Raw genomic sequence first — 15,413 nt, forward strand, 5'->3', positions numbered from 1 at the left:
ACATTATGGCTCATCTCAATTTTGCTAAAAAACATCTCAATGATTGCCAAGACTTTTGAGAAAATACCTTGTGGACCGACGAGACAAAAGTTGAACTTTTTGGAAGGCGCGTGTCCCGTTACATCTGGCGTAAAAGTAACACAGCATTTCAGAAAAAGAACATCATACCAATAGTAAAATATGGTGGTGGTAGTGTGATGGTCTGGGGTTGTTTTGCTGCTTCAGGACCTGGAAGGCTTGCTGTGATAGATGGAACCATGAATTCTACTGTCTACCAAAAAATCCTGAAGGAGAATGTCCGGCCATCTGTTCGTCAACTCAAGCTGAAGCGATCTTGGGTGCTGCAGCAGGACAATGACCCAAAACACACCAGCAAATCCACCTCTGAATGGCTGAAGAAAAACAAAATGAAGACTTTGGAGTGGCCTAGTCAAAGTCCTGACCTGAATCCTATTGAGATGTTGTGGCATGACCTTAAAAAGGCGGTTCATGCTAGAAAACCCTCAAATAAAGCTGAATTACAACAATTCTGCAAAGATGAGTGGGCCAAAATTCCTCCAGAGCGCTGTAAAAGACTTGTTGCAAGTTATCGCAAACGCTTGATTGCAGTTATTGCTGCTAAGGGTGGCCCAACCAGTTATTAGGTTCAGGGGGCAAATACTTTTTCACACAGGGCCATGTAGGTTTGGATTTTTTTTCTCCCTAAATAATAAAAACCCTCATTTAAAAACTGCATTTTGTGTTTACTTGTGTTATCTTTGACTAATAGTTAAATGTGTTTGATGATCAGAAACATTTTGTGTGACAAACATGCAAAAGAATAAGAAATCAGGAAGGGGGCAAATAGTTTTTCACACCACTGTAGTTATATAGTTAAGTTGGGTTGAAAAAAGACCAAAGTCCATCAAGTTCAATCCTTCCAAGTGAACCTTAGTGCACACACATAGACCCATACCAACCAATCTATACACTCATGTACATAAACCATATATTTTATATTATATATATAATGTTACAACCTGGGGACCTCCAGCGCAAAATCTTGTAGTCTTTTTTTATTACAGCTTCAATGAATCATGCATTTGCTAGCAACTGAATAAAGAATTAAACATCCCTAATAATATATGTGCAATGAACAGGGCAGGGGAGGGGGAGACCTGATAACAGTTACATGCTGACATATTACACTGTAATAGTGAAATCTTAAGTTCATTTTAAAATGTGGACTCTCTCTCTCTCTCTGCTTTCTCTAAATGAAGGTCAAATAGTTTTGCCTATATGGACATGCAGTACTGCATACAAGAGGTTAAACATGGGGGTGTACTCTGGTAACCCTTCAGAATCACAGAATTATTCATGATGTGGAAGGAAGAAATATCAAAGGATGCAAGGCGTTGCAGAGCCCTGTAGTTGAAACTGCTTCAGGCCCCTTGCATTGCCCTATCCACTAAACACCTTTAATCAGGCACACAATAAAACTACTCTGCACTACCACCAGATGCCTATAGCACCTTCACCCTTCCCAATTTCTATGTCTACTGTGGAATTCTGTGCCTGTAAGCACTTATTGGACATGTCTCTAGAATTAGTAAATTAGGCTGGCTTTGTGCAGGACAACCTTACAAGTAACCTTCTTGCTCTTAATGTACAGCATAATATCAGTATTCTTTTAGGCTTTGTCCATGCTCCATTGACCCCATGGAGAAGGGCCTTCAAAGACTGATGTTAGTTGTAATATTATTGTGTTCAGTTCTACATTTTGGTGCTTTCCAAGATATTTTTAATATTGTCTATATTTACAGGAAATGTACTGTTTATTTTGCAGTGTCAGGTAAACTCAGCACACTTACCTAATCTAAATAATACCCTTGTCAGCTCAAAATTGTGCAGAGGCTGCAGTTGTTTTTCCTTTGAACCATCCCTCATTATTACTGATGTGTAATGTGACCAAAACGTTTAGGCATAATACAAATTACTGTTCTCTCTTTCTCTCTCTATGGGGGAGATTTACTAATCCACGAACGGTCCGAAGGCGTGCGAATGCGTTTTTTTCGAAATGATCGGGATTTTTGTGACTTTTTTGTCGCAACTTTTTCGTATGTTCCGCAACTTTTTCGTCGCCGTCGCAAAAAAATCAGATTGGTTTTTCCGCCGTTTACAATCGCTCAATACGAAAAAATCACGACGGCGAAGAAATAGTAACGCAAAATACGATAAAGTTGCGGCGGCGACGAAAAAGTTGCGACAAATACAAAAAAATTGCGCCAGCAACGAAAAAGTCGCAAAATTTTCGTTTCCAATCCAATTTTTTCCCTTTCGGAATTCGGATTCGTGGATTAGTAAATCTCCCCCTATGTGTATGTATGTATGTATAACTTTATTTATAAAGCGCCACAAGGGTACGCAGCGCTGTATATATATATAAATGCACAGGGAATAAGTGCCATGAGGTATGAGACACAGTAGGAAGGAGGTCCCTGCCCCGTAGAGCTTACAATCTAAGTGATTGGGAAACATACAGGAACAAATTGGAAGGTAAGAGTGCACCAGGTATGCAAGAGCAATGAACCCAGTTTAATAAATACTTTTAATGGGGTGGTATATGCACCTGTAAAAAAATTGTGTACTGCCCCTGTTGGAGAGTTTAAGTATGATGGTCATGTGGGAGAATGAATATACTATCTATAATTGTGGTAAGATATGACCCAACTTACATTATGGGCAGTATGCACCCCATTTGCCTGCCATGCAGTGTCCTAATTGATCCCTTGAACCTATACATTGTATCTCAGTGAGCAGATTTCTTAGCTGGGTAACACAGAAAGATAGAGTAGATAGGACAATGGCATGCTGGGAATTCAGTAACTGCATGGCTGTACCACCTTTCCCATGCCCAAGAGATGGGGTGAGGGGACAGTAGAATCTATGGATGTAAAGCAATTATGTATTTGCTAAGGTCACCCTCTGGAACAGCGCAGGACAGTAAGTAAAAGGAAAGGTCAGAATAAAGCGTTTATTTAAGTTCTTCTCAGATCCCTAAGGTCCCGAGCTATTCCTTTTCCAATCTGTGGTCTTTGCATGTATATATACTAACACCAATAGTTATAAGCATACTGTTGTTAATTTAAATACTAAATGAAAAAATATTGCTACGTGCCCTAAACATTCCCATTCTGCTCACTGACCTGAAAGTTGAAAGGAAATCAAACACTTTGAAATACATGACGGAGCAAAATCTTCTGTCTACAGAGTCCTGTCCTGCCAGTCCTGCAGTTGGCAGGGAATCACAGCAAGGCAGGGAGTAGGGTCAGTGAGTGCAGTATAAAGACATTAGGGTGTGTATCACAAAGCAGCGCACTAAGGAAATTCCATTTTTTTAACATTAAGGAAGTCCACGTGTATAGATTTTGAAATACTGAAAGCTAAATGGAGAGGATCAATTATTGAATCGAGGGCTGGCCAACCTTTTTGGGGCAGTGGGGCAATTTTTTTCCAGACTGAGCTGTCAGGGGGCAGACCCTAACTATTTTTTTAGGTTATACCTTTTGTTTTTTCAACCATTCATCCACAGCAAGGAATCCCCATATTTATTCCAGTAAGAGCCCTTTATATTCACGCATAGTCCAACCAACTAGCTCTCACAATGGAACCTTATTGTACAGCGCTGTGGAATATGTTGGCGCTTTATATATAAATGTTAATAATAATAATAATAATAATAACCATGGAGCACTGGATAATTATGACAGCACTCCCCCATTGCCTTCAGTGGCCCTGCTTATTTTTGCTGGTATTTGAACCTTAGCCAGGTCAATGAGAATTGCTGGAAACATGGCATAGCACCCATTTATGGGGCCACCCACATGAATCCACTTGGATAGCCTAGACTTAATGTAATGCTTCATTGTTACCTGAGGATTAATTAACTGTGATAGACAGCAGTAGGCTTAAGATATATTCATTTTTTGGTCCTGAAAACCAAGGGAAGTAGTAAGAGTTTGAGTTCAACAATAGCTGGAGAGCCACAGGTTGAACCTCCCTGGCACAGAGATTAACATGAAAGAGACCCATTCTTGAAATTGAACATCTGCAGGAAAAAGCATTTGCAGATTTCAAATTAGAAAAAAAACTCCTGACATTCAATAGTGGAGAGTGCATGTAAAGGATTTGGTGCTAAATATATCTGAGCTAAGGCTTTGATCATGGATGAGGCCATTTTCCTGTTCCCATCAGGCTTCCTGCCACTAATGAAGGATACACCAGTGAGCCCAACTAAACTTGAATGAGAGATTCACAGCTCAGGGGCTTTTCCTTTGGTACATAACAATAGATGAAGTTTCTGAACATTTTATAGATGAACATTTCTGAACTTAACTTTATATTAAATCAACTTTCACTTTAATAAACATTTCAATGTTCCTATATGCAAGATATGTACATGAATACACGAACGTTTTAGATATGTGAAGTAGAAGGGTTTGATATCGATCTTTGACCCTAAAGTCTTATTCTGAACAAAATGCACCTTGGCTCCACCAGAACTATATCAGTTAAAGCTCTCCCAATCCCAGCCGCCATTTATCCGCAAGTGCTTATTTCCATCAGAGCAGTTAGACCTGGAGAGAACAATACATTTGCAGGCAGGATTTCTGCTCTTTGTTTCTAATACAATAAGCATGTACCATCACATGGCTTTTTAATCCACAGTATACAAAATGAAATGAATAACTGTGAATAAGGCTCATTCTGGAGGTACAGTGTCTCAGTTTACAGCATTATTGGCATGCAGAGCTGGGGGTCTGAATAGGATTCCAAACTGGGCACCTTCTGCAAGAGGTTTATATATCCCCCCCCCCCATGTCTGTATGGGTATCTCCCAGGTACTCTAGTTTCCATACACACACCTAAAATATACAGGTAGGTGCTTAAACTTCGACTGTGAGTTTCAGGGACTGGATGAGAATAATGAACTACCTATTTAGAAGCTAAACATCCACATCAGAAGAAGGTTTTCTTATCAACGAAAGTAATTAGTGCTGTGTTTAGGGTCACTACTATACCTGCTATCCCATAGACACTGTCCCTTCCCAGAGGCTATAATCCCTACTGCTACTATAGGCACCATCTCTCCCTACTATACCTGCTATCCCACAGCCACAGTCCCTTCCCAGAGGCTATTATCCCCTCACTGCTACTATAGGCACCATCTCTCCCTACTATACCTGCTATCCCACAGCCACAGTCCCTTCACAGAGGCTATTATCCCCTCACTGCTACTATAGGCACCATCTCTCCCTACTATACCTGCTATCCCACAGCCACATTCCCTTCCCAGAGGCTATTATCCCACTGCTACTATAGGCTCCATCTCTCCCTACTATACCTGCTATCCCACAGCCACAGTCCCTTTCCAGAGGCTATTATCCCCCCACTGCTATTATAGGCACCATCTCTCCCTACTATACCTGCTATCCCACAGCCACAGTCCCTTCCCAGAGGCTATTATCTCTACTGCTACTATAGGCACCATCTCTCCCTACTATACCTGCTATTTCACAGCCACAGTGCCTTCCCAGAGGCTATTATCCCACTGCTACTATAGGCACCATCTCTCCCTACTATACCTGCTATCCCACAGCGACATTCCCTTCCCAAAGGCTATTATCCCCCCACTGCTACTATAGGCACCATCTCTCCCTACTATACCTGCTATCCCACAGCCACATTCCTTTCCCAGAGGCTATTATCCCCCCACTGCTACTATAGGCACCATCTCTCCCCAATATACCTGCTATCCCACAGCCACATTCCCTTCCCAGAGGCTATTATCCCCCCACTGCTACTATAGGCAACCATCTCTCCCTAATATTACAACCTATCCAACAGCCACTGTTCCTTCCCTTCCTACAGGCTAGTTATTCTTTCTATTACAGAAGCTACTGCACAGTCAGAAAGTGGATGCTGCATTACAAAGCATTTCTTTAAGCTCTCTTCTGTGAACTCCACACGTTATACACTATGTAAAGCATTATAACCTTAACAAAATTACAGAAAAACAACATACCTTTATGGGAACCCACTGGGAAGCCGCTAAGAAGTGCAGTCTCTAGCCTGCATGGAATAAAGCCGTTTGTAGGAAGTGGGAAATAGCAGATTAGTCCCACAAGCAGCAGAAACCTTGGCACAGTGCCGCATCCTGTTTAGACTTTCCTGGAGGTGCATCCTACTCTTGGGTTTTCCCAAGTTTAACTTGACAAAATGATGTTACATATAATTTAGCAGAAGCGCAATGTTTTCCAAAACATTTACAGGGTGAAACGAAAGCAAAAATGCCCTTTGGGAATTACTGTATGTTGAAAGGTAAAGGAGTGGAGATGAGCTGATTCATTGATTTGGAATCTGCTCTTCACTTTTCTACATGCAGAGACAAGCCTTGGGGCAAGATACAAATGTTAATACAAGCAAATATTACATTGGGAGAGTTCCTTGTATCATGCAGCTCCTTTAGAGCCAGGTACACTTCCTATAACACCTGCAGGGTTTATCTGCGTCACGCCACTACATGGAAAGTCACGTCAAGTGACTAAGCTATTTTTACATTTATATTTATGGTTGGTCGATAAAAGCTGCTGTAAATGTTTAGCTTGGTTTGTACCAAACTTATTTTAGGTAAAACTTATTGTGATTATTGTACTAAATGTGATTTTCATGTGACAAGTTTAAAGTGTTTTGTCTGCGAAGAAGGCATTCAAGTAAGGATTTCATTGCACATTGTACTTTGTGTAAATGACAATAAAGCTGAACTGAATACTTCCTGGGGCAACAGAACAAACAACACAAGCAGGAATGAGTAACAGCAATGGTAGCAGCGCGGCCTCCCTTTACTTCTAATTACATTTCTAATGTCAGGACTGTCCTTAGGAGTGCTGGGGCCCAAGTCATAAGAACTTGTGTGCAACCATATTGCTCATACTCCAGTCGGCAGCTTTCCTAATGTTACTGAACTAAAATACTTATTGGCTGCACTCTGCAAACCAACAAAAAGAGAGAATGGCACTTTTTTTTACACAATGCAAAAAAAAAAACCTTTTAAATTTTGCCTTTAATTAACCAAAACTATTTTATGGCGCAGGATATTCTTACCTTTAACCTTTAAATAATGCCCTCCGAATCTGTAAGCTTCAAAATTGAGTGACAGCGGTGTATTTGACTGGTCCAAAAATATATCCACTTTATTCAGATCAATTCCTTTTCTCTCAAAAGCTGGTATCAACACCTCTCTGTGAAGGACAAAGATGGTAATTAGCGAATATGAGCGATGAAATACAGGACATTTTTGTGAATATGCTTCTTACAAAAGTCATGGTAGATCATCCATTTGGCCCAAAATAAAAAAAGGACCACTATATCTCCATAATTTATTTGTAAGACAAAACTTTTACCCTGCCCTGTACCCAAATATCTGGTCCTAAATCTCTGAAGTGGCAAAAGAATGTGATACAAAGGGCAATCACTGTAGTCTATGGGGTTTTCATGCTCATTTTCAGCCATTAGAGTAAAATTGAAATGAATGTGCAAAAAAAAAAGTACTACTGAGCATTCACATGAATTCACATCCCCCTATGCTAGGAGGATCATACAGTAACACACATCATATTTCTTAATGGGTTCTTCACCATTAAATGAACCTGTAGTATGATGTAGAATGCTATTATGAGACAAGTTGCAACTGGTCTTCATTTTTTATTATTTGTGTGTTTTTGGTTTTTAATTATTTAGCTTTTTGTTCAGCAGCTCTCCAGTGTGGAATCTGGTTGCTAGGGTCCAATTACACCTAGCAACCATGCAGAGACAGGTATATGAATAGAGGAGGGCCTACATCAAATAAAAAATAAGAAAATGTAACAATAACAATAAAATTGAAACCTCACAGAAGAATAATTTTTTGGCTACAGGGATTAGGGACCCCCATTGAAAGCTGGTAAAAGTCAGGAAAGGAAGGCAAATAATTCAAAAACTATAAAAAATGAAGACCATTCGAAAAGTTGTTAGGAAGGAGCCAATCTATGAAATACTAAATGTTAACCTGAGGGTGAACCGCCCCTTTAAGGGAAAATATACCATAAATTCAAGAGAAAATAATAAAAAGAACATACAGATATTGATAGTATGGTCTGATTTAGAGCACAAATTTGCACTTGTATGTAGCTTAAGGACAGCAGAATATCCACTATGTATAAACAATCTACGTGATATCTACAGTATCAATTTAGCATCTCGATACAGAAGGTTGTGTTATTTCACAAAGCAGGAGTGACCTTTTTTCGCAGAGGTTTGTGATGCACTTCCTCTGGTATCTTTGTCATGTGGTCGACACACAGTATTTCAGTTCTACAGCTTCTAGTGCTTACGTATAGCCACAAATCGAAAAAGCTCGTTCTTCATCTTTACCTAGCATTTTTACAGGGCCCTTGTGATTTTTGCTGGGGTGGACTTCACACAGACAATTTTCCACTATGTACAAAAATGTGCATGATGTGCACTGAGGCTAAACTTGTGGGGGATGCCTCCTTAGTAGCATTTCACATACAGCCCCCAACTGCATCAACAGAACATACTTCTTACAAAGGGCTCCTGATAGGCCAACACATTTGCATTGTTTTGACATCATATGGCTTTCCCAGCTTACCACAGCACAGTATGACACAGTATTCATTTTAATGGGAAGGCCTATTTAAATGAAGTGATACTTTGGAACATGGAGTTAGACGCCCAGATAAAGCTTTGCTCCTTCTGTAGGCCATGTGCAATTTGAAAACCCATCCATAAAGTTCCAAATTACAGGAAGGCCAACTCCCATAGACTCTATTATAAGCAAATAATTCACATTTCAAAAATGATTTCCTTTTTCTATGTAATAATAAAACAGTACCTTGTACTTAATAACAACTAAGATATAATTAATCCTTATTGCAGACAAAATAATCCTATTATGGTTTTTCAGTAAACTTAATGCATGGAGATCCAAATTATGGAAAGAGCCCTTATCCGGAAAACCTCAGTCCTGAGCATTCTGGATAACAGGTCCCATACCTGTACTTTGCTTTTACTCTTATGAACTGCTACATTGGGATATTTTGGAGTGCCTGCTCCTTGTTATGTATTTGATTTAATCTGAAAAGAATATCCTCCAAAACCCCCAGTATATTAATAAGTGCAACACAAAACACTTCAGACGGAGCTGCTGCTGTGATTGCAATACACCTGTTCTCCTGCAGAGGCATTACTAGTCTGCAGTGGGCAGACTACAGAAAAAATCTTCGGAAGGGCCCTGTGCACAGGGACCCCTACCAGGCCCGGATTTGTGGAAAGGGCACAAAGGCCCAGGCCTAGGGCGGCACAAATTGAGGGGCGGCATGCTGCCCCGCCGCAGCAAAATATTAAAGTTTTTTCTCGTATACGAAGCAATGGGGACCTCTCCCCCACTGCTCCGTATGTGATTGAAAAGACCCGTGCATGCGCGATGGCCCAGCCCCGGCTCGCCCACTCCCCGCACCCGTCTGCCTGCATCCCTCATGTCTTCACTCCCTGTCCACAGGTAAGGGGAGCAACTGGATTTTTCATGCATCAATTTATGGTGGTATTGTATCTTGGCATGGGTTATACAACAGAACACACACATAAATAGAAAAATATATAAAGGTTATTGCCCTAAGTTTATGTAAAATATGTAAGATATCTTTCTACAACCAATCTGAATAATGAGCAGAATCTCTGAGAAAAAAGAATAAAACAGAGTTGTTAGGGCAAATCTCCGTTGTGTTATAAGGACTGCAGTTCGGTTGTGACTACGGCACAAACAAAGCAGAGACTTTAAGGTCAGGTCGTGTGGTACCACTGATTCAACACGTACTTCCTGACACCTCTTAACCTCATTCTCAGGATGTCCTGTAACTTTGGACCCTTGGGAACCCAATAAGGAATTAATATGGTTTTGGACAAATAAGTCACTGGTACCTGAAGGAAACACAGTTCAGTCACTGCAAGTACATAAAAGGCAATGAAAACCCAAATATCCTAAGCAGCTTTCCCATATACTCTCATTGAAAATTGTCTGTGATTTCAAAGTCATTTGTACGTGTAATAGCAATCAAATCTGTCCCTTTCTGCACTCCTGGTTCTGATTCTTGAAACAGTATAACAAAAGTCAGCCAAGACAGAGCTGCCAGTTAGCTGGCTTCTGCTGCATTGGTTCAAAAATTAGGGAAAAATAGCAAATTTTCAGTAGCAATTACAAATTATTAAAAAAAAATTTGTAATGAATTGGGAAGTTGCTTAGAATGATATTTTCTTTTGCTGGGCAAAATTTGATGTTTGGGTTTACATTCCCTTTAACAATTCCTTAAACTCCCACCCCGGCATTTAATTCAATATCATGATGCTTTGACATATTAAAAGGATCATAAAATCACAAAATCATTTTTTTTGTAGTTGGTATAGCAACATTAGGGATCATAAGCTGGAAACCACACAATTGCTTTAGAGCAGTGATGCCCAACTAGAGGCCCGTGGGCTAGATATGGCCCTCCAATGGAATTTATGGCCTTTCTGCTCAAAGTCTCCATAGAATTCATTGTATGATACCATCATTTCAATTTAACCCGGCCCTAGAACATTCTATATAAGAAATTATTGTCCCACTACATATTATCAGGTGGACAAAAATGTTCTAGTGAAATATAATAGAGGATTGGAGGAAGCAAAGTCATTCTTACTAATAATTTATTGGCAATAAAGAGGCATTAGGAAGCCTGCTCTAGGAATCCATAACCACATTAATTTAGGAGAAAGCTTGTCAGTCCTATCTTGACAAGCTTTTTATTATGGCCAAAAGTTATACAAATAACCGATAATGATACAGTCAAAGATGGAATACAGGCAGAGCTTTCATAAAATGACCCTGGCAATAAATAGAATACATAAACTATATATACAACCACTAATACTAACTGTAGTATTAGTTAAAAGTTTGTCCACATGGTTCACACACACGGAATCTAACATCAATTAGAACCATTACTGGGTCCAGCCCTGTGGCCCTGAGTTTAGTTCTGTCTTGAGCAATTTCTGCAAGGGGTTTGAATGTTCAACCTGTGCTTGCATGGGTTTCCTGAGGTACTATGGTATTCTTCTGTAGAGTAGACAGCCACGGGGTTTTGTAATATGGTGTTGATAAAGAAATTAGGGACATTCCACAATACATGAGCATTGCATGTGTGTTATAATTGTACTCATCAGACTGTTGCACTGAGTGTAAATAAAGGGATTCTCTCTCTAAGTATCAAATATTACTAATGAAAATCAGATAACAGAGAATAGACTTACAGCTCATTGCTCGACCAATTAAAAAAATGCTACCCTAATGAACGTTGAATAAAGTAAAAAAATCCCTCTTATTCTGTGTCATGTGAAAAGTTTCCTGAAGTTCAGTTATACTTGCAACAGATTCACCTTTCTAAAATCTAATACTGAATATCTCCCTGACCTTTCCTCAGCATTCCTGGCTGAAAGGGCATCTCTGATGCTCAATAGGTGCACAGTACCCCTTTAGCTTCTAATGTTAATGAGACAATCCCTGTAATAACAGAACACAGTTAGAGGACTATTTAGAGCAAAAAGGTCATTTTCTCGATTAACTTTTTTTCCCAGTGGCTGAATACAGGCCGTCGAATGAAATGCCTGTTGCTGTCGTTCTCTGTCTGTCCCAGCAATAGAGGAGCCAGCCATGTAGGAATGAGGGGTGTAAAGCAGAAAAGCAAATCTTGGTAAATCAGGGTAAACAAATGAGGGAGCAGATAGGTAGGCTCCAAAATTATTGCTTTTCCTGTAAATTTTAGAACATTTTTCATGTTTAAGTTATTGCTTGAAATAGAATATTAAGGTCATAAGTCAAATGAGCTTCTGCTCAAAGGTATAAAGCATTTACTCACATCGTGGTGTCTTATAAAAATGGCGTTTATAGTGTTTCTTTGACACATTAAAACAATTGTGGATAATAAACCGTATTAAAGGAAGTTACGTTTGCATTTAATTAGATGGATAATTACATTTTCATTTCCTTTATATCAAACTATTGATTTCTGATGGACCTGCATTCTATCTTGCCTCACCTATTGTCTATTCTTTATAATCCTCTTCAACTACTTCCAAAGATCTTATTTTATATAATAACAATAATAATAATTATGAAATTATATATTCAGCTATAAGAGCTGAAAAAAGCAAGAATCTCATTTTGGGAGACTAAAACAGCCAAAAAGAACAAACATTATTCTTCAGCAATGATGTCCAACAGAATAACAAAACAGTTCTGCAAAAGGCACCACATTGTACTGTCTAGTCTTTATAAAGGGGATCTGCTGACATAATACTGGCTCTTGCTTGAGTTTATACAGTCGTAGCTGATAGGGAGTAACCTCAGAGAATCATGAATGTTTGTTTTCAGATCAGAGGGTTTGTGACGGAATCTATTAAAACTGGAAGTAGATAAATCAGTGGATCTGAAGGAAGGCTTTTAAACACACCAAGGGGGATTAGGGAGTGCTTGTAATAATGTTAGCAGAAATTAGGTTATTAAAATCAAGTAAAACTGACCATTAGATTTCCAAAATGTACCAAGTTATAGTCATTTTAGCAGTCCTAAATATGCGTGGGCCCTGGGCATCTGCTGCTCTTATATTAGTTGGCCACTCATTGATTAGGATTGTACAGAGTAATAAGGTCAGAGAGGTAGCACCCATCAGTGAGAAGGAAAATATACTTTTACAGTTGGTATGATATATGCAGAAGGTGGATTTTTTGCCTATTTTTTTTTTATTAAAATGATGCATAACTTAGCAAAATGGAAGCATCTATGATGCAATAGGCTGGATACTGTTTACAGTGAAAACACTGTAAATCCTCATAGCCCACCATTAACAGTGTCAGGCTGACGTATCACTGACTACAGACCACAGTTCACTGGGAGTCTTCCTTTTATCCTGCTGGACCAGTTTGTGACCATACATTTCTAGATACAGAGTGAAAAATAGATGCCCAGATTGGAAGCCTGATTTGCCCAACAAGTTCATCATCTCTTCAGTGCTGTGTGTGTGCATTTGCCTGTGTGCGTGCCTGTGGTTCCATTCTCTGAGTGAGTATTTATGTCCTGCTGTTTTCCATTTGCCATATTCACTTTAGCTTTGCTCTCTGATGGAAACCAAAATGAGTAAAAGCAGCAGAATATGAATATAGGCTATAGCTACGAAATAAATGGTTTACCCAAGTGACTTCTTCTTCATGGCAGGAACAATCTCAGTTTCTATATCAACATTCAAATCAAATTTCAAAGTGAAGCATTCCTTGCTCGGGTCCTGTAAAGAGACAAAGTGTGGGATATTATTGTGCTCGGCAGAGGGTGTCCAAGCAATACTGTGTGATTATACTGATCCTTTCCATCAAACAATTCTACAATATCAGACAAACACAGATGTGGAGGGATTTCTAATCTCGGTTATATGGTCTTATGGGCAACACAATAAAACACACCACAGGCCTATAATTTGGAATACATCCTTTTCCATGGCCTATTTCAGTTTATATTTGCTGCCGCAGAAATGCTGTTGGGTTCATTTAGGAACAAGTGCGGATACGTGGCACATTTGTGTGCAACTTTACACTGGTGTTTGTCATATAAATAAGGAGGTTTAATATGTATGTATGGTTTTCAAATATAAAAACTATTTTAGACTACCATGATCTATTCAGAATTAAGTGCTAAAGTATATTTTTACAAATGCGTAGTTTACAGGTATGGGATCCCTTATCTAGAAATGTGTTATTCAGAAATCTCCAGATTATGTGAGAGCCATCTCCCATAGACTTTATTTTAAACAAATACATTTTTTTAAAAAAGTTTACTTTTTATCTGTAAGGGCTTTGGCACACGGGGAGATTAGTCGCCTTGAGAGGAAACTTCTGTGATTTCGGATTTACATTTTCGACAGTGGGATATCATTTTGGGGAGATTAGTATGTATGTATGTATGTATATCTTTATTTATATAGCGCTACTTATGTACGCAGCGCTGTACAGAATAATACATTAATACAACAGGGGATTATTAAGATAATAATAGATAAATACAAAGTACAACAATAAATACAGATAGATACAAGATAAATACAGTTGCAATAAGTTTAGAGTCAAAGACAAAAGAGGATGGAGGTCCCAGCCCCGTAGAGCTTACATATTAGTTAAATCTATTTAAAATTATAGATACAGAATAGTTTAATTAACTATATAAGACTCCCTGTTTCCCCTCTGCAAGTTGCCATCAGAGAGTAGTCATCAGTCTTTAGGGATCTCTTTTAAACTAAGACATATGGGGTAAACCTGTCTGCCCATGGGAATGTCAGGGATAAGCTTAGTGACACCAACTGGTCCATGCCTGGTCTCTGTAAACTGTATGTAAAGCTGGCCACAGTTCATTGGGAAAATCTTGACACACACCATTGACTAGTAATCATACATGTTAAGGCTGGCCAACTCCCAAGTATTCTGTAGTCTTGTAAATTATTTTATGGCTTCCAGCTTGCTTAAGGGCTCCATCCATTTAACAATATAGCATCATTATTTTATCTTTTTATATGAGCTGGCACTTCCTGATTAATGCAAAGTTTCAAGATCTGTTAATTTATCTACTGTTGTCTGTGGAGGATGTCCCAGCCATAGCAAGAGCACTAATTCTAGCACTAATTCACTAACTCTAATTTATATTCAACTAAATATGGCAAACTAAGTTATCCTGTTGGAGGGGCTTGGAGTCATAAAGAGCCATAGATATGGAGGAGGCTAGAACATTTAGTTAAAAAAGAATGAACCCGTAACAAAGTAGGGTACAGATGCTACACATACGGTTTTGGGCTTCTGTACCAGCCGAAGGCAACCACAGCCTTTTATAGTGAAAATCTGTGCCTCCAAAGATGCCACCAATAGCTGATTCTGCTGATTTGTGAATTTGAGACAGTTTCATGATATACAGTATACATAGACTATATAAGTCCCTATACAAGGCTGATTAGTAATGAATTCTGATTCTCGTTACTTGGAGCTCAGGAACCAGTGCAATGTGCATCAGAATTCAATAATCAGCCCTGTAGCATCAGATTTTATGACAGGCATATTTCAGTTTTTGCTTGATCTGAGCTTCTAAGTCTAGCTCCTTAACACACTGCACACTGAGCATGTGAGTGTCACTGACACTCCAGCCAAAATCCAAGATGTCCAAAATCCCCCCTGTGGTCAACTATGAAGGCCTGAATCATTACTGTTGCTGTAAAATCGGCATATAAAATATGGTGTTTCTACCTATT

General features: G+C 39.1%; 1 protein-coding gene across 3 annotated transcripts in view; it reads right to left on the reverse strand.

Annotated features, from left to right (window-relative positions):
• Positions 1 to 15,413, reverse strand: part of plekhg5 (pleckstrin homology and RhoGEF domain containing G5) — a 187,643-nt gene that overhangs the window by 40,197 nt on the left and 132,033 nt on the right. For 2 of the 3 annotated variants that reach the window (XM_031905609.1, XM_012967360.3), the window contains 2 exons: positions 13,321 to 13,412; positions 7,144 to 7,280 (listed from right to left, as the gene is read on the reverse strand). In XM_031905609.1, coding sequence (XP_031761469.1) covers positions 7,144 to 7,280; positions 13,321 to 13,412 — 229 coding nt within the window. Of the gene's footprint in view, positions 1 to 6,064; positions 6,245 to 7,143; positions 7,281 to 13,320; positions 13,413 to 15,413 lie in introns of those variants that run through there. The other variant, XM_031905610.1, reaches the window with a different exon arrangement.

This window comes from Xenopus tropicalis, chromosome 7, assembly GCF_000004195.4.
Source record: "Xenopus tropicalis strain Nigerian chromosome 7, UCB_Xtro_10.0, whole genome shotgun sequence".
Classification (NCBI taxonomy): Eukaryota; Metazoa; Chordata; class Amphibia; order Anura; family Pipidae; genus Xenopus; species Xenopus tropicalis.